Source organism: Marmota flaviventris, chromosome 5 (assembly GCF_047511675.1).
Source record: "Marmota flaviventris isolate mMarFla1 chromosome 5, mMarFla1.hap1, whole genome shotgun sequence".
In the NCBI taxonomy this organism is placed as follows: Eukaryota; Metazoa; Chordata; class Mammalia; order Rodentia; family Sciuridae; genus Marmota; species Marmota flaviventris.
Genome location: NC_092502.1, coordinates 11,757,732 through 11,777,938, shown reverse-complemented (window position 1 = coordinate 11,777,938; position 20,207 = coordinate 11,757,732). Strand labels below are relative to the sequence as shown.

Sequence of the window (20,207 nt, the reverse complement as noted above, 5' to 3'; positions counted from 1 at the left end):
GGCAGTGCCCTTAGGTTGGACTGCTGTGTCTAGATTGCTACAGCACATCTACTCTCTCCCCAGCTGCCTTGCAACTGCCCCTCCTTTAGAGGGCTCAGGAAGCATGAAAATGTGGCTTCTGCTACCAAAGCTTTGCTGAGAGTCCTGCAAGGTGGTGTCAGGGGGCAATGCACATCTTGGCTTCTCAGACCATCCAAGACACTACAGCAGTGCTCCATCTATTCATTCAGCTACTGAACAGAGACATTTTGAGCACATACTCTGTGCCAGGAATTGTGCTAGGTACAGGGTAGATGAGGGAGAATAAGACAATCCATTCCCTCCCTTAATTAGAAGTACATCATAGTAAAAGAGACAAGTTAAAGCCCAAGCCGAGAGAAAACAAAAACATAAACAACAATATAACCAATTAAATCAAGTAGCATACGGAAACAAAGAACTCATCTTAGAGAATGTGCCCTAAAACATGAAAAGAAGCCCCTTGGGAGGCTCAAAAGGAAGCAATTGCAGAACCACTGTTGGCATGGACCAGGGTTGAAAAGAGGGGGAGGAAGGGGACTGGCACCATGCAGACCAGGGCAAGAGGGCAGCGTTTATTCCAGGTTCTAGAAGGAACGATGGGAGCAACTGAAGGAAAGACATGATCCAATGTACATGTTCAAAAACTTGCCCTGTTGTAGTGTGTAGAGAGAATTGTAGGAGACAAGAGTCTCAGCGAGAAGCCAGTAAGGATGCACTTGCAAGCAGCTCAGGTGGCGGGGCCGATGTCCTGGACCAGGGGCATGGCATCAGAGGTAGTAAAGTTCTGAGTACAAAATGCACATCTAAAATAGATATATTTTAAAACCCAAACCACTTCTCAATCTCTAGATCTTGGCTCTCCATTATGATGGCAAATAAAACTAGAGACCAAAGAAATAAAATAAAACAAAGGCCAGAAGAAATAAGACCTAAGTTAAAATGAGGCTGGTGCACCCATTTCCTCCCTCCCTCACCTGAGAGAGCAGAGCAGACGGTGTGAGTTGTTTCCGCCTGGGCCAGAGGAGGCCTTGCACCCCATACACTTTCCTCTCTCATTAAGTGGACCTTATTTAGATCTAAAATTATGTAAGTAGACATTTTGAATGCACTGAATCCTGGCATCAGAGCCAAGGTGAATTTTCGTGGTGCTCCTGCACTTGTGGCTTATGAATGCCCAGGAAGCTGAAGTCAGTGTTCCGCCAAGCAGGGCACACAGACCACCTGGGGTACAAGAGCAGGTGGTATAAAGGTACAAATCTGGGGAGCCCCACCTTAGGTTTACTAAAGCAGAGTCTTTGAGCCTTTCAAAAGCTCCCTGAGTTAACTGACAAACAGCATAAATAGCTCAAGAAGGTCTGCTTTAAAGTGATTGATGTACCATGCTGAGATGTGACCTGAAGATAAAATAGATGGGGTTGGGTGAAAATTGTAGCTGGGCTAAATAAATAAACACAAAGAAATAAAACCCCCTTAAACCTTATAATCATAAATGCTAATAATGATTGTTAACATTTTGGTGAAATTCTTCCAAACTTAACCTTCACACACATACATTCCTTTCTTCATAATGAAAGATGAGTGCACTCTTACATTCTAGTGTAACTGACTTCATAAACACGTCATATGTCTTTTCATAAAGAGGCTCATTCTTCAATGCACAGCAGGCTGATGAGGGTGCCGTGTGGGGTGGGGCAGTGCTCAGAGGCAGAGGACCTTGGATCAGGATCTATGCCTTTAATAAACAGAAAATATCGTTATGGGATGGATGGCTGACATAATAGAATTAGAAACATGCTTTTATTTGGGGATAGAGACAGGTGTTCTCTGATTGGTGGATCTCTGGAAATAAACACAACTTGTATCATGAACATGCCTGGCTGGAGGAAGGCATCGTCTAAAGCAAAGCACAAAGAGTTTGCAGACAAAAGGACAGGCAGGCAACAGTGACAACACAGTGTCTTGTTGAAACCATCAGCATCTGTCTATCACTGTCTCAAACACCCAGAAGGAAGAGGAGAGCCCGTGCTACCTGGTAAGTGCATCCAGGCTCCTATTCTGAACATCACCTTGGAAGCCTCAGCATCTCAGGCTTCCAAACCTTCTGAATCCCAGGGCTCCACACTGTTTGCCTTTCTTCTTTCTTGGCTGAAGTATGCAGAGTTAAGACTCACCAGATTTAGTAAATAGCAGGATTTCCAATTTCATTTCTGAATCTGAGTGCCATACAACACTCAGGACAAACGTACTATAACAATTGTCATTTCTCTGAAACTTGAATTTAATTGGGTGTCCTTTTTTTTTTCTGGCAACCTTACTTGGTTAGCTTCCTATTTTAGAGGAAAATGTTGATACAGAACTGTAATTTCTTAGAAGTAAAAACACCTCAGCTAACCTAGGAGCAAGGTAGGTTTTTGGTAATATCTTTTTGTGTTGCAGAGTGTTTTCTTCTCTCCTGGAGAGAAAGAACATGCTTCTAATATAACATCAGCTACCTGAAGACAAGAGTGGCAGCAAATCCAACTTTCATTTTAGATCACAGAGGCTGTGATCTGCTTGCTTTTTGCTTTCTTTATGTGGCTGGCCAGGGGAAATCGCTGGTTGAATACAGAGGGGTGTCTTTGATCTTTCCAAGGTGGTCCTGCTTCTCCGGTAAGAATCCCAAGTATGTGTAGGGGTTGCTACTTCCAAAATTTGTGAAGACTGGATTGTTCAGAAGGGAGTTGGCGCTCTGGCAGCAACAGGCCCTTAGACACCCAGGCCAGGACTTTTAATTGATAATGAGCAGGCAGAGGAGGGAAATGGGAGCCCTGAGATCCAGTGGAAGAAGTGAGATAATTCACTCAATTTGTTTTCCTGGAAACCAGGACTTTGTGTCAATGATTTGTAATAAAGCTAACTGAGGCACAGACTTGGCTCCATAAAATGCTTAATCGCCCAGTTTTGATAACTGCCATTCTCTTTAGGGGGGAATTTACCAGCCTTTTAATCTCCTTCATTTGATTAACATTAGAATCAACAACAGCAACACAACCTGTGTTGGGTTCCAGGAAACTGTTGTATTCACAGACTGATTAAAGAAGACAGATTTTTTTTTAAGGGTCTTAACTATAATAGTCTCACGCATTAAGTAGTAGATCATGTTTTAAAAGTTTTATCTTATTAGGGAAAAACCAAAAAGACAGATGTATAGTTGTTTAAGGAGGTAAAAATACAACAACAAGTAGTCATCATTCCTCCAAGATAATTTTATGGATGAAAATACATTATTTTAGTTTTTTTTTTTTCTGAGTTTTTAATCTGTTTTTTCCTTATAACACTTAGTTAAAAGAAACACAAAGTTGAAACTTCTTTGTGAATGAACAGCTCAATGAGGTCCTGTTTCATATGCAGTCATTTGAATCTATTTATAAGAAAAAAATCAGAGCTTTGGGGTGGGTAGAAAAGACTTCAGATCCCATGAAAAAGTTCTGTGAGTCTGGTAAGGTAGATCCTAGCCATGGTTAGGCAGGGCAGTTCCTGAAAATTCTTGGTTCATTCCTGAAACAGTTCCATGTGCTTGGGAGCTTGGGACACTACGTCCTGCCTAAGCCAACTCTGCCATCGCTTGATCTTTGGGGTCCTCGGTCTTAAGGCTATGCTCCCTCACCTACTGTTTTCAACTTCTCCCAAATAGCTTATTTTCTTTTGTTGTTATCTACAGGGTGCTTCCAAACATACAGAGGGAATCCTGTAGGTCTGGGGAGAAGTTTTCTTTTGTCTGCATCAAAATAAGGATATATCTGGTAAACTTTCTGTTAGGTTAGCCTTACTCTGAAATTGTATTCTTCCTTTTATTTTTCCTTTTGTTTTGATGTTAATTACCCTTGCTTTTATAAAACAGCAATGCCGGCTCTTGTCTTATTTGTATTGTTAATGTCCTTAATTCAGCCCAAGGCAGGTGGCACTCTGTTCTATAAGACAACATATCATAGAGGAAATAATGGAAGGACCCAGAATCGCACAAATAGGATGTACAAGGTTCTGTCCTTTCCTGGCCTTGAACCCTTGAGCAGGAACTGAGGTGAGAGTAAGTTTCTTTGTCCATAGATTGGGTTATCAGAAAATTAAAGCTTCTGACATACATATGACAGACAGTGGGTATCCAAAGAGTTTTGTTCTGTTGACTCTTTTTTATACCTTACTCAGCACTCAGAGTATTACATGAAACACACTCAGCACACATGCAGAAACAAATACCACCAGTGCTTACATTTAAACTATCATGTGAAGCATGCATCAGCACTGAGGCTTTTGTGAAACTGCAGAGTTGGGTAGGGTTTATTCAAGAAGCTGCCTATGGGATTTTGAAAGGAACATATAGCACATTGAGAATTAAGAAGTCTTAGAAGGGGAATAATTATTGGAGAGTGTATAATCCTAAATTCTAAAAAGCAGGGGACATGTCCCACCAGTAATACGAGGGATATCTACATGTGGCAACATAGGCATTAAACAATGTATACCCAAGCAATGAGAGGTATTCCTCTTTCAGCTCTTTAAAAATCTTTGATTTTATTCAGAAGAATGTCTGTTTTCCCTACACTGCCTTTAACACTTCTCTAACATTAAGACCCTTTAACAAAGATCCCTCATTGATCAGGAGGCAAGCTCATCTAATTATTTAAAATACTGTCTTATTTTCATTTTCCTTATTTTCCCTCTAACCTTCTGTTAATATTTTATTCCATTTACACTGATGACCTACAGATTTAAAAGTAAACTTAAAATTTCAAAGGAAGTAAATTTTAAAATATAGAGGTAATAATAGTAACGTCAGTAGTACGAGGTTATGTCAAGCATTCATTACCCTGACCATCCCTGGGTGAAATCTGGAAAATACTGGTATAGCCCATGTGTCTCATCTAGCTTTGGATTAGATAATAAATTCTCCATGGTTAAAATGAATAATAACTAACAGGCTACTCTGTGGCTTGTCAGGAAAGCACTGGTCCAAGTGGCTACTGTGCATTATAGAGGAAGCTTAGAGAAGGTGAAGACCTTCCTAGCACCTGAGGTGGAGGAGACCAAGCTCCTCACCAAGACTAGGACAATAACCAGGGCACCACGTAAAACCTGTGGGCCAGCACCAAGGGATGAGTGAGAGTCCCCTTGCAATCCAGCAAAGATGGCTTGAATCCCAGCCTCTCCGCTTGGCAAGACACCACGGTACCTCTCAGCTTACTGTATACTCTTTACTCATCTGTAAAAAAAATGTATCGGAATAATAAGAGCTAACAGTTATGGGGCACTTATACAGCACCGAGCACTTTGAAGGAATTATCTCAACTCTCAAAATAACAAAGTCAGCTGTCATCCCGTATGATAGACGAGCGCATTGGGACTCCAGCTACACTGCAGCTAAACAAATGGCGGAATAGGATTCAAAACCAAGCAGTCTGGGCCCAGGGTCTGGCCTCAAAGGGGGACACTTCAGCACCTTCCTCATCCAGGGGTTCACTTGCAGCCTGGCTTCCAGAACCTTCTCCTTAGTGACGAAAGCCAAGAGCTGCACTTCCCAGGATGCCTCGGGCTGTAGAGCTGGCCTATCAGGAAGCCCCAGGTGGAGGAGCCGGCCAATCAGATAGTCCCAGGCGGAGAAGCCGGCCAATCAGGAAGCCGGCCTTGAGTCAGCGCCTGCTCAGCGCGCCTCGCAGTCAGAACTTCGTGAGGGTTGGCCAGGTGGGTGCTGAGGGCCGGCGCTTGAGGGGCAGGGCAGGCGGGGTTACTCAGTTAACTAGCCCAGTGGGGTGTCGGAGGGCAAGGACGACCGCATTCTCCAGGCTCCTTCTCCAGCCACCGGGCAGGCAGGTGGTCCTTGCGGGGGCTCTTCCTGGGCTCCTCCAGGCGGTTAGGTGAGAAGGGCCTGGGCTGACAGGTGGCCAGGGACCCCCCCCAGCTGCGATCCAGGGCGGCTGGGGAACCATCCATTTCCCCGGGTGCGGCGGCCCTTGGGCTGCAGTTGGGCACAGGGAAGGCCAGGGTGGGCTGCTGCAACGGTTGGGTCAACAGGGCGGGGTTTAGGGAAAACCTGCCGTGGTCCTGGCCACTGCGGACCCTGCCCCTTGGGAAGGGCCAGTGTTTCAGTGGCCTAGGTGCCTTTGGTCTGTGACACGTTGGCTTCCCTGGACCCAGATATGCTGTCCCCAGAGCAGGGTCTCCACTTCTGGCCTCTTGCCTCACCTCCTGGTGAAGCGCAGTTTAACCACCCCTACCGCCAGCTGTGTCCAGCTCCCTGGAGAAGGCCAGACTCTTCCTGGCCCTGGTCGCCTGTTGTGGGCACTCACACCTAGCGGGCGGAATCCATTCACTTGGGCATTTTGCTGCCCAGTTGGTTTTACTCTTGCTTTTTATTTTTAGTTTTACACTTATTCTTTGCTTTTAAACTACTTTAATTCCACCACCCCAGCCCTGCCCACCCTCTTTATTACTTTCTCTCTTTTTTTTTTAAATCGTGTTTCCTTTCCCCTCAGTCCTTTATCTTTTGGTTTGGCATGCCCAGCTAAGGTTGTTGACACTCCCTTTGTAGCACAGAGAGCCTTAAAAGGGGGTGTGAAGTGCATTTTGCTGATTGATGTCTGGAAAACAAAACTATTTCTGTTACAGTGTCTCTGAAGTGAGTAAAATAGGATAAATTCCTCTGGTTCAAGAAAAGGCAGTTGCAAGGATTGATTTAAAGGTTAGTTTTCATTATTTTGGGCAAGCAGCCTGACCCTTAACTGCCCAGCTTTCACACTGCTGGAGGAATTGTGTGCTAATTGTGTGTTATTTTTCTAGTCATTTTGAGAGACATCTGAGGGCTGAGGTTAGTTTCTATTCAATCACGTGTCTTTATACTTGTATCTGATTGGATTAAGTACATGTAAAATACTTTGTATATAACATGGTAACGTGTTGACTTATACACTTCCTTTAACCCAAATTAAAATGTGTGCTGCTTAACTCCTAACCCTAAAGTAGCCATTTTGTCATCTGAGTTATAATCAAATCCTATTTTGATTTTACTGTGTACTTAAAAAAAATCATAAGTGGATCATGTCATTCAAGAATAAATTAGAGACATTGACTTACATAAACAAAATCAGAAAGAGTGTTGTATAACTGCTAAATTGTAAGGTGGTATATAAGTACTGAGGCTTTCTGAAAAGAGGCCATCTTCATTTCCATTTTAAGGGCCCCATCTTGTGGATATGGTATAATTAAAGAAGAAGAAAAAACCAAAACACCTTTATCCCAAGAATTCCAGTAGGAGTTGTTTTCATTTGGAAAAATATTATAAAACACATTGATGATGTCTTTCTATGTTAGATGAAGCCAGATACTAAGCCTAAAAATAAAGTATCAGTTCTGAAGTAATTTTTTTTTTTTTAGAAATGCTAAAAGTTCAAGTATTTTTAAAGTACACATAAATACTTCTGGTTTATATGTCATTTTTCTTCTTTTAAAACAGATGTTTAAGAATAATGTTACTGATCATAAACAAAAGGTGGAAGCCATGATTAAAGACATTAACACAATCTCTTTGGAGTTGAAGAAGATGAAAGGTAAGAATAAAATCACTAAATTAAAACGTTTGCATGTTGTTATAAAGTAAATGGTAGAGCAAATTTGTGTTGGATTTCTCTATTAGGAAATGTTGACAGTAAAATGAATCAGGTCAACCCAGGAATTAGAAGATCCTGTTCTTATCCCTAACACTAACAAGCTTCTCATGTTGTCTAATGTCTAAATTTACCTCTCTTCCTTTCCTTCAGCACACTATTCGGTGATTATGACACATTCTACAAAATTCTGCAACTTTATTGATGAACTCAGTAAGTCCCTAAGGTTCATTCCAAATTAAGAATTTTGATTCTGTGAGTTACAGATTCTTTATTTTAACCATGTTCAGAGAGTGATAGCAGACCTTATAATTCATGTTTAGTCAGTCACCAAACAAAAATATTCCATTATTTTATCTTAGGTATGTGAAATTTCCATGATATACTATTTCTATGGATAATCTATCCTTGAACAGACATTCCGTGTCTTGGGGAACTCCGTATCATCAGTCAACCCAACCCGTTTTTGACAGTTCCTCTTTATGGACTAGCTGAATCTGTTCCTTTGTTCCTTTTATCTGTGGGTCTTATTCTAACCATGAAAACTACATCAAATATGTAGTTATTCTTCTTACCACTCTTGAATATTTGAAGATAGCCTTTATTAGTGGTGAGTCCTCCAGCTTCAAGTAATAAAATATCAACTTAGCGTGACTTCTGCAATAAGGAATGTTTAGATCTAATGGAGAGCATCCCCAGAGTGAATTCAGAGGCTTAAAGATTTCATTAGAGACCAGATTCTTCCCATCTTTTTTCTCTGTCATGTTCACTCTCTTTATCACTCACTGCTCATGGTCATTACCTTCAGAGATGGCCATATACAGACATTATCTCTGCCTGTCTCTATTTAAGTCATTCCCCAGATGCCTGCAGCACATTTCCCCTCTCCTTTCATTGGCCAGATTTGCATCACTTGCAGATTCCTACAGCAGCCAAAGCCAAGGGGAATGGGACTGCCAAGACCAGTTTGGACCAGTCAGAACGCACTGCGGGAGCTGGGGAAAGGAGCACCTCAAATGGAACCAAGTTGTGCCACCAAGGAGAAGAAGGGAGTGGCTGTTAGTTAGGCACCAAATAGTGAGTGCCTGTTCTGCTTTGTCCCAACGAAAAGTATTCCCTAGGGTAGCATTTTTCAAACTTTGGTCTGTGAACCCTGCTGTCTCAAGAGATGTTAATAGATGATATGCAATAAAACAGAATATTTTCTAATGGTCAAAAAGTTGGGGAAGTGCTTTATACTGTATATTTCACAAATTCACAGTGAATATTAACAGAATGAGAAGTTTGTTACAAAGAAATCTGATTAACATTTATTATCTCTCAAAATATCAACACTATGTGAAGATTCTCTTCCTAAAATGAAAATCTTCTGAAAACCTTCCTTGATTCACCATTATCTTCAGGATGAAATCCAAGACTTCTAGAATGGATTGTATAATACATCCTTTTGAGATCTGGCCCTGCCTCCCTCTCTAATCTCACCCTTTTTTCCCTGCATATTTTGTGCTTTGATGATACTGAATTATTAGCACAACCATGCATCTGTTTTGTGTCTGTGCCCTAATACATAGGCCTTCTGAAATCCCATTACTACACCTCACCTTCTCCATACTAGGTTAACTGCTCCTTATTTGTTGAGGTCACTTACATTGCTTTTTTTGAACCCATATGTTTTCCTTTTACCCTTCCCTATAACGTATTATACTGTGTTGTAATTGTATATCTATTTGCTTTTTCTCTCCCTGCCCAACTGGAGGCTCATTAAGAGTATTTCTATCACTTAACACAGTTTCTTGATAGGGGTTCTTGAAAATTTTTATTAAATAAAAAATAATGTTTCTGGATGCTTGAACTCATTTGAAACAATTAGTCTTTCCATTCCTCCAAGATTTGATTATTTGTGAAATATTCTTTCAGGAAGTAAATAGAGATGATAAATGTGATAAATGTGTACCTGAAAAATTGTGTGGGTACGGTAGTCAGGCAGTTAGTATATGAGGACCTAAAGAGCTAGACTAGAAGGGTAAATTTCTGTAAGGACTAAATGAATGCTTCAGTTATACTCACTTCTTCCCAAAATAATAGTGTCAATGGATAACAGAATTTTACATGATTTAGGTATTCTTCTAAGAGCTCCACATAAGTGAATTCAATTAATTGTAATAACAATGCTATAAGGTTGGACAATGACAGACGTGTAAAATAGGTTAGTTAATTTTATCAAAGTCAAGCAACTAGTGAGTAGTAGACCTAATTTTAAAATTTATAAAGAGTCAGAAATCTATATGGTTTAAGAGATGAATAAATAACAACAAAATAGAAACAAGGGGAAGAAATAAGTCTAAACTCTGATGTTCATAAAATTCTGAACTCTTAAGATGATTGGCTACAACCAAGAAATAAACTCTCAAGACTCAATACATGGTGACCCCAGAATTGTCCAGAAATGAGGGTGGAGCAGAGCTGGATAACTGGGAACACTAGTTAAATGTTAAGAAATCATAAATCCCTGAGGTCTCTTCTGCCCTGTAACTGGGCAACCATCCACCTTCTGTGACATTAAAGCCATGGTTAAAACAAGGAATGTCTTCCTGGAGCCACCAGACACAGTTTAGGGAGAGGACTATACTGAAAATAGGATATTAGACAAAGTTTACATACTAAATTGTTAGACATCCTAAAATGGCCACCAAAACACGTAAATCCAGAGTTATACCCTTCAGATTTTTTTTTTCTTTCAGGAATTTGATCACCTAAGAATAAAGACCTAAAGAAAGTAGAGATTCCCCCAACCAAATAATCCAGAATGGTTACCCGATAATATAAACACTGTGAGATGGAGTTTCCAGTTCTTTTTATTGTCATGATCTTAAACATCTGCCAAAACTGTGGTGTAACAGATATTTGAGGAAGGCATTAAATATGAAAAGCAAAACTTAGAAATCAGTGAGAGAGAAACAATTTCTGAAGGGAGATAAAACTTCAGGAAACTATAATTAATATCCACAGAGAAGTTGGAGAAGATGCTAAAGCCACTAAAAAGAAATAAGATACTATAAAAATATTTAGGGAGCAAAAGGGAGTGCTTGGAAATTAAAGTATGAAAGTAGAAGTGAAAAACTCTAGAAAGACTGAAAAGTAAAGTGAAGAAATCCCCCTAGGGTATAGAGCAAAACAACAGATGGAAAATTTTAGTGTAAGAATAGTGACAAGATCAGTGAAGGAAGTACAACATTTAATAAATACTGTTAGAACATAGACAATAGATAGGAAGAATTCATTGAAAACATAATCTGAGAAATTTTCCCAGAGCTAAAGGACAGGAATTTCTACAATGGAAGAGCCCAGCACAATGGATGAAAATAGATACACATACCAAGGCATAGTATTGTGAAATTTCAGAATACCGAGAGAACAAAAAAAAGCATTCAAATGTCTGAAAAGATGATAGGGATTGAGAATATCGTAAAAATTCTCAATAGCAACATGGAAGTTAGAAAACAGTGCAGCAATGCCTTTGGAAATCTGCAGAAATAGTTTCCAATTTGAATTTCTATAGGTAGACAACCTGCATAATTGGACATTAGTATATAAAGAGAAATTTTTAGATTATGTAGCTCCTCTTGTCCCTGGAATTTACTGAACCTGTGTCCAAACAAATAGCAGACCAAAAGAGAGATGCATGAAGATTCTGGGAAAAGAGCCACTCCACAGAAGGGAAGGGGTGGAAAGGGAGTCCCTAAGATAATGGTGAAGGGAGCTCTCTAGGCGCACACAGTCGCACAGCAGTCCTAGAGAGCAGTTGTCTCAGAGTGCTGCAGTGGAACTGCTAAAGCTTTGAGATATGGTCCTAATACACAATGAAAAAAGTAGAATATAATTATTGTGCTTGGGAGGTAGCTTGCAAGAAACAACATATCCTACTTACAAGACTCAGCTGTGAAAAATATTAATATAATTAAGCATTAAATATTTGAGCTACCAAGAACTGCCCTCTTACTGGGGGAGTAGGGATTGAGTGAAAGAGCTATATCCACAAGGCACAACCCTCCAAATTAGAAAGAAATTCCAGTTAGAGATATAGGAATAAACTACTTAATCCCGCCTCAGTCCAATAAAAAAAAAAAAAGGAAGGGACATGATACAACAAAAGCAACAAAGTTAAAATGAGAGAAACTATTTTTTGTAACTTGCCTTGTAGACCTGATTCTATGTGCATGTATAACTTAAATAAAGATGTTTAAAAATGTAGCCAGGTGCAGTGGCACATACCTGTAATCGCAGGCTGAGGCAGGAGGATTGCAGGTTCAAAACCAACCTCAGCAACAGTGAGATGCTTAACAACTCAGTGTGACCCTGTCTCTAAATTTAAAAACTACAAAATAGGGCTGGGGATGTGGCTCAGTGGTTGAGTGCCCCCAGGTTCAATCCCTGGTACACCCCCCCCCAAAAAAAAATGTACAAATCAAATTTGTAAAAATCTAGTTAACAGTGTAGGAAAATTGCTGACTATTAGGCCTAAAAAGTATTTCCAGTCAAGTTTTACATCGTACCTGTATGTAGTATATAAATCTAAGGCACACCTGAATTGTAGTTTGATCAGTAATCATTTGAAAAAACTAAATTAGGAATAGCTTCTTAGAGCAATTAGAGTTACTTATGACATGTGTCCTATAATGTCTGCCATGATTTTGTTTTACTCAGAGCTCTCCCAGTTATTGCTTTGTGACCTTACTCTACATTTTAATCACCCTGTGAAGATGGAAGACTTAAAGGAAGCAGAAAGAAGCAACTCCCTGTTTGAAGAGTCTGAATTATCTGATGTATCCCTTACTTCTAACAAATATTCTGTCTGACTTCTTTCTTTCTTTCTTTTTTTGCGGGGGGGGGGATTTATAGTGCGAGAAATTTCTATTTTTATTGTTGAATTAACAAATTTGTGTGGGAATTGAATTTACTAATATACTTAATATACTAAAAAAATAATAGCTGTAAATAAACACTTCATGTTCTTGAAGGTCACTTCATTATTTGCATGTTTCAGAGTGGCTCAATTGTTTCACTGTGGCAAGAGCGTGACATGGGATATCCACTATGGGCACTGTTATCCTTTTTGTCTTATGCTTGAATTTGGCTTAGGTTGCCAGTTACTAAATTATTAATGGGGATCATATGAGTTTACATTAATCAGAGCTCTCCTGGTATTGCACACACAAACAGGGAAACATTTATTGGGTCATATGACTTGTCCACAGTTGGAGTAGATTTCAGGGACTTTGCACATCATCTGATGTCTCTGTTGTGTATCTGTGTGTTGACCTCATTCTTTCCTTTGATTGACTGGTTTCCTCCACAGGGTGGGGAGAAGGAGGGAGAAGGAGCTAGCAGACAACTCTAGGCAAATAGCATTGCCTTTGGGGGCCCCCAAAGAAGAAAGATCTGTCTCTCTGCCCATGTTTTAACAGTTCAGAGAAGGACCCCAACTGGTCAAAGATGCTTATCCCTGAGCACAGGCCTGTGCAGTGATGATTGGGACGATAAGGCCTGAGGGCAAAAAAGGAGCAGCTCAGCCAGAAGAAGGAAGCGGCCCCTGTTTAAAGAAAGGAAGAAAGTGTGGGTCACGAATGCATCAGATTCCCATTGATTTCCACCACAGCAACGGAATGGAACACCTTTATCCTAAAAGTTCCCAACTTCTCTCCCTTCCCACCAGGAGACTTAAAAAACTAAGCTCTGGGTTGTCATCATGATTCACCACCAAATAGATATTTTTTAGCAAAAGAGAATGCTGTGAGGCAAGACCCAAGTTGATTTCACTTCATCCTGGAGTGTAGTGTGAGCTGACCTCACTGCCCAGCACCTGGCTCAGTGTTAACCCAGAATTGACTCTAAACAAATACTTGTTATAACATGTCCTGTTGAGCAAGCATGCAAATGAATACAGGTCTTTCAGCTTTTGAACATCCAATTCTGGACTCAAGTGAATTGAGAGCTTCTGGTTTGTAAGAATGAGATTTTTATTTTTATCATTGGTTAAAAGTCTCCATATTCCACATACTCCTTATCTTAGCATATCAATTTTAACGAGGTAACTTGTCCCTCTTCCAATGCTCTATTAGATTGTGAAATTTAAGGTATAAGATAACTTTCTTTAACTCAGAAAACTGGTAGGTTAAGCAGAGAGCCCAAAACTTTTTGTTAATAAAACTTGTGTAGTAGTAAGTCCCCAAAGGGAAACATCTGAAGGTAGGTTTTTGTTGTTTTGCTGAATGTGGGTTTTGCTTCCTAAATACCCACCACAGATTCTCCTTGATTTATGATGAGGTTGTGTCTTTGAAAAAAAACACTATTGGTTGAAAATACTGCAAATAAAAAATGAATTTCCCACACAGACACCACAGCCCAGCTTACCATAAACATGCTCACAACCTTTCATTAGCTTACTTTTGGGTAAATCATCTAACACCCTCTTTTATATTATGTTGAATATGGCACATCATATTGAACGCCTATATCCAAACACTAGCAACATGGCCACTAGCTAGAGCACTGGTGGTTGCCCTTGGATCACACGGCTGGCTGGCTCATCTGCTGCCCAGCTTCCAGAGAAGATCGTGCTGTATAGCACTAGCCCAGGAAGAGCTTCAAACTACAATTTCTGCTTAATGAATATTGCTGTCAATCATCATAAACTCAAAAATAAGTCAAACCATCACAAGTCAGTGACTGTATTTTTTGTTAAGTGAAATTTGTAAACTGAAGGAAAGCATTTAATTGCCTTTGGGAAGAAAGAGAAGGGACTTTATGACAGGTTTATCGGGAATGAAAAGACCCAGAAGAGCAGTGCTATTGTTTGGATAAATATCCCCGAAAGGCCCATGGTGTTAAAGCCGGTCCTCAACCCTTGGTGCTATTGGAAGCAGTGCTGCCTTTAGGAGATGAGGCCTAGCAGAAGGGAAGTTAGAATACTGGGGTTGTGCCCTTGAAAGGTAGGGTACTGGGACCTCAGCACTGCCTCTCTGTTTCCTGGCCATCATGAGAACAAACCTCTTCCACATGCTCCCACCTCAATGTACTGTACCACCAGAAGCAACAGGGCCAAGTAACCATGGACTGAAACCTCTGGAACCATGAACCACAATAATAAACTTTCCCTCCTGAGTTGATTATCTCATCTATTTTGTCATAGTAACAGAAAACTAACACAGTGTCTAATAGCAAAGTTTGATGAAATTGCATCACCATCTAAGCACTGCTCCTTCATCTCCCCAGGAAACTCAGTGAAGCCTATATAACTGAGCATTACTTTTGGGTTGGGTGGTAGAGGGTGTGATGGGGGTGCTGGGTACAAGGAGGGGATGAAATGTCAACCTATTTGATACCAAAGTCTCATCTCTAAATTTAAAATGTTTCCTTTTGATATCTGTAGATTAAATTTGCTTTAAAACAAACAATAATAGTATGGACTAAACAAAAAAGTCAGTAAAGTCGTTATAGGAAGCCAAAAGAAAGGCAAAAGACTATTTTAATCCCAGGAAGTATCCCAACATGCATTTATCTTGTCATTAAAAAGTACACAAAATCCCCCTAAATAAAACACCAAATAAGAACCAGTGGCATTATATTTTTGAAGCCTCAAATTATTGCTGCTGAGAAAAAGAATTTTAGTAACTTTTAAGTTGTATAAAAAAACTTATGATTACCTCTGACTGACAAAGGCTTGGCTATGTTCCATGTGATATCAAAAACTACTACTGTTTCAGTGTTTCTAAACTTGCCCCAAATTTGCTGTGGCTATGTAAACTACTTCACTTCAAAATGGGCATTCAAAAATACACATCTTTTTTTTTTTTTTTAAATGAAGTACGTAGTACACTACTAGACTTCAAGTATGAACAATATTACTCTTGCACTTTATAAACATTAAAGAGGAATAAATAAATTATGGTATATTTGAAAGTCTTCATTTCAAACACTGTTTTTAAAGGGAAGTACAAAACTCTCGTGTCGATGTCGAGGGGTTGGTTTCAGTACCGTTGTCCATTCACCAAGGTCGGTTGATCTTCTCAGGTCCACAACAGAGGCAAAAGGAAAGTCCGTCTCCTTGACTCACTTGCTACAGACACCCTGCAGCGTGCGTTAATGTGCATTGGTATCTAGAGCCTCGATTTTTCCCATCAATGAGCAGAAGTGGCATTTTTCTGAAGTAGTCAATAATATCTGACACTGACAAAAAATCCTGTAAAAGAGGAAGATAAGTCATCATTGAGTGGATAGTGTGAATTTCACTGTGTTTTTTTTTAATCTGCATAATGTAGACCCTGTAAGTAACTAGAATCGGGGGGGGGGGCACATAAATTGTAGCAGATGTTTTAGTAATTTCTGCTATAGAAATTTGAAAACATTCCTCATCAATACCCAACAAATAATGAATGAAAAACAAGTTCTTAAAATTTTATATAGGGAGTCATAATCCTAAATATTGGTTGCTCCTTGGGTTTCTGTTTTGGGTCTTGGTTTCAGTATTTCCTACTCACCCCAGTAATTAACGGGGTTAGGAGGGAAGGGGAATCAGGAGGTCAGACACCATTCACAGTGTCTGGAGGTGACAGCTACAGCATGGTATAGAGAAGTTCCTTCACAGCCTCTGCTGCATGCCCATTGCCACCTCCTCAATCACAGAAACTCGGCAGCCAACTGTTCTCACCCACAGCCTGTATTATACTATCCCTGATGGCCAAGAAAGGCCCCATTCATCCTTATGAATGTGGTCAGAAGTCACGTGGTGTCCCACAGAGGAATGTGCACTACTCCAGGACTCGGGGCCTGGGTGCCTCCCTCCGGGGCAGCCGCAGTCAGCAGTCTGTGCCTGTGTGTTTCCATCCTAGGCCAAGGAAATCTGGGAGGGCGGAGCCTCCAGTGGTTCCAACATTTAAACAAAAGCACGTGTTTTGTCCCACTCTTCCACATTGTCATCACTTAAAAGTATGCGTCATGAATGAGTTTTTTCTCATTCTGGAGATGTTCACTTCCACTGGTCTTCCTCCTGCAACTTTGAACTCGAAGAAAAGCACGATTTGGGATGGTGCATTTAGTTGACAGCTGTCTTTACACAAGGCAGCCCAGAGGACCTCTTTCATATCAATTCTGACAACCACCCAAAAAATTGTCTGGCACGAGAATCTAAGCCTTAGCCCAACAATTTAGTGATCTGGCCATTGTCACAGAACTGTACCTCTTGCCCAGTAAGAAATGACCCTAGTGTCCAAATAACCACCACAGCAAGTGTGCTGGTTCTTCCCCTTTCCCAGAGGTTATTAATTTAAAATACAGCCTTCTAGGTACACTGTAATCTTACACTAAAAATTATATGGCAGAGGTCAATAACAGAAGAGACTGGACTTTGATTCCATCTAACAGATTTTTTTTAAATGCTAACTTTTTTTTTTAATTTTGAAAGTTATAATGTGAGGTTGGATTATTTAGAGTAAAAGATACAAGAAGGACTCCTATGGCTGAATCAGTCACTGTTAGTATTTTGCTCTATTCCCCTCCAAATAATGAAGGGCTTTGCTAATGGCAATTAGCTCTAAGTTGCTGCCCAGCATGGGCTCCCAGAGAATATTAAGCAAATCTCCCTGTGGGGAGGCAGGCAGGTGTAGAAAGAGCATGGGGAGAAATTCTGAAGCTCCAAGTCCTTACCTCCTTCCCCCGGAGTCCAGTTCCCAGCATGTAGACCTGGCTTTCCTCCTGATAACGGATCTGGATGTTGTAGACTTTATCTTTGTACAATACCATGAGGACATACGGGTTGCTTATTGTTTTTTTAGAGCTGTCTCTAACCAGAAAAGTGCCATCCTACAAGAGGAAATTCTCGTTAATAGGGAACAGTAAAAGTCAGGACTCTGTTGCCTGTGAGAGCAGCTGACCCGCTCCCAGGACTAGAAACTTCTGTCGGTGGAGTCCACTGGCCTTCAGCGGCTCCCCCAGCAGCCACAAATCCATGTGCCCTGCGTTTCTTGGTTATCAAGAGAGGCTACAGAAATGTCATCAGAGACGTTTCCAAGCCAACCTCTCCAAAGCCTCTTCCTAGAAAAGGAATCTTTTTTTCAGTAATAAAACACACAATGGGTGGTTGAGAGGATAAAGGGCCAAGAAAGAGGACTTTAATGGCCAGCTCAAGATATAGCTTTCTACTCCTGTGAATTAATTCCCTAAGCTTTCCTTTCCTGATCCAGTCAGAAAACCCCCATAAGCCAATGAAACTCACCCCTTTCTAAACCTCTTGATCTCTAGATTCAGCGTTTCTTCCATCAAACACCTGAACACAATTGAATGTGGACCACGTGTATTCTTCCTACCTTTTTAAAATAGTTGCTAAACTTTTAAAAAAAATTTTTTTGTGATTCATGCTTTCCTTTAAACTTTCACTCAATAAATCACCACAACATCACAATAAAGAACTAATATTAATTGAGCTCCTTAGGAAGACTCATTTAAACCACTTCCTCTTCCACGTACTAAATCAGGATGGCTTTTAAATAATCATCAATCTACAATAAGAGTCTTCCTTTGTTCTTTTTATCCCAAGTTAATTGAGTCAGAACATCCCTGTCAGACAAACACACCTCTGGATCCTGATTCACAGCCTTGGCTTGGAATCAGAATCTTCAGGGAGCTTCAAAGACTCCCTCATCCCACAAAGTACTTGGTCTAATTAAAACAAAATCTCTTCAGGTGAGACCCAGGAGTCAGGATGTTCAGAAAACTCCCCAGAAGGTTTTAAAGTGCAGCCAAGGTTGGGAGCTACTGCTGTGGACTTTAGATGTGAACGGTGAAGAATCTTTGCTTTCCCACCTCTGATAAAGGGATTTAAGGTTAAAGGTCAGCACTGGGCCACAGGGCATCTGCTTAGGACTTGACAATATCAAAGAAGTAGCTAAAATTTTCAGGAGGAAGGACAAAAAATGGCTGCTGCCTCTCTGAACAGGGAGGTTTACCGCCTAGATATGAAGGGAGACTGCATTCAGAGGCAGATGGAACTGGCAAGATGTGGGAAACTTGGGAGCGTCTCCTTTTGATGCTACACGACAAGACAGACTCTCGTTAATAAAAATCTCCTAAGATCCTGCCAATCAGATGATTGCCTTGGTTTAGACGTTTCTGTCAGCCAAATGAGTCCGGTGCCAGGAGTCACTGCTATGGACCCTGACAGGTGAGAAGCTGGACCAATGGGTCGCCTCGGAACAGCACCTCACAGATCTCCCAGCCAATAATTGGGACTCAGTCCAGGTCAGTTCCCTTCTTCTCCTTCCATTAATATTTATAACTACTTTCAAATAACTGTAGCACAATACCTGGTTTATCTTTCTAAGGGCAGCTTCTGCCTCCGGCCGGGTAATGTAGGAAATGTACCATTCTTCATCCAGTGAATTCTGCAAATGTAAAATTTTTTAAAAAATGGAATAAATTTGGCAGGGGTAACATGCTTAATGAAAAAAAAAACTGTGTTCATGGAGCAGTTGTGCAACTTTTTCAAGTTCATAAGCTGAGAAACAGAAAATGGGATTATTTTTCTTACTGTTTAAAGCAAAACATGCATTTGCCACTGCAAGGGTCTGAAAGAACCAAGGAAAAGACACATGTTATTTTTCATGTGGATCCTCCCCTTTAATGGAACCCAGGAAGTCAGGCATAATGGGCAGGCGCTCAACTACTACTGAGCTATGTTCCCAGCACCCTCCCCTTTAATTAAAAACAAAAATAGAAGACAGAAGCCTGGAAGAGTATTCAACAGGGTTTCTTATGGTCCATTTGCTAGGGAAAGAAAATGGTCAAAACATGTGCTTTATTACCTCTTCCTCCCCAGCGGACGGGGGCTGAGGTCTGCTCGGCACTGGCAAGGGCAAGGTTCTGCCTTCAGCTCTGAGAGGTGGGCGGTTGCTGGGGCCTTAAAGGAAGTACAACATTTTGACAATTAAAAATGTAGCGTGAGCTACTGTTTACTTCTCCTAACACTTAACCAAATGCCCTGTCGCTGTTCTGATAATTGGCATCTCAAGAAAATGAAGCTTTAAAAATAATTCCTACCTGCTCAAAAACACAAGGGCCACGTTATTCTGTAACCATATCTGTGAGGCTTTAGAGCAGAACCTCAAAATTTAGAGATTTCCTCAATGTTCTTGCTGTATCATATAGAGGGCCTAGATTCATTTATAAAAATGTCATCATTGTTTTAATGTGAACATCAGTAAGAACATTCAAGCTGTATGTTTAACTGATTAGAACAAATAAATAATTTTTTTTTAAAAAAAAAGAACATTCGAGAGACGGACTTTTCAGAGGTCCTGGTGATATCAGTACATGCAATGGATTCTCATCCACCAATGCATGGTGATTATGTTTTCCTTGTCTTCACAAAGAGAAATCTGTTACCCAAGATGCGGTGAAATCACCTTGAGAGTATTATTTCTCAGCTCTCAGAACCAACATTTGCTCACTGCTGGTTTAGCTGAAGGATCACCTGGTTGATCTGAAAGTCGACACTGG

General features: G+C 40.5%; 2 protein-coding genes across 2 annotated transcripts in view; one reads left to right on the top strand and one right to left on the bottom strand.

Annotated features, from left to right (window-relative positions):
* Window positions 1–7,507: 7,507 nt before the first annotated feature.
* On the top strand, window positions 7,508–12,514 carry C5H5orf58 (chromosome 5 C5orf58 homolog). The gene is made up of 2 exons (XM_034636836.2): window positions 7,508–7,601; window positions 12,363–12,514. The coding sequence occupies exons 1-2, from the start codon at window positions 7,508–7,510 to the stop codon at window positions 12,512–12,514; spliced, it is 246 nt and encodes an 81-aa protein (XP_034492727.2).
* A 2,635-nt stretch (window positions 12,515–15,149) lies between these two features.
* Lcp2 (lymphocyte cytosolic protein 2) overlaps window positions 15,150–20,207 on the bottom strand; it is a 43,031-nt gene continuing 37,973 nt past the window's right edge. Inside the window, exons 18-21 of the mRNA XM_027938686.3 lie at window positions 19,514–19,608; window positions 19,016–19,093; window positions 17,361–17,516; window positions 15,150–15,897 (exon numbers count right to left, since the gene is read on the bottom strand). Coding sequence (XP_027794487.2) covers window positions 15,775–15,897; window positions 17,361–17,516; window positions 19,016–19,093; window positions 19,514–19,608 — 452 coding nt within the window. The 3' untranslated portion in view covers window positions 15,150–15,774. The remainder of the gene's footprint in view (window positions 15,898–17,360; window positions 17,517–19,015; window positions 19,094–19,513; window positions 19,609–20,207) is intronic.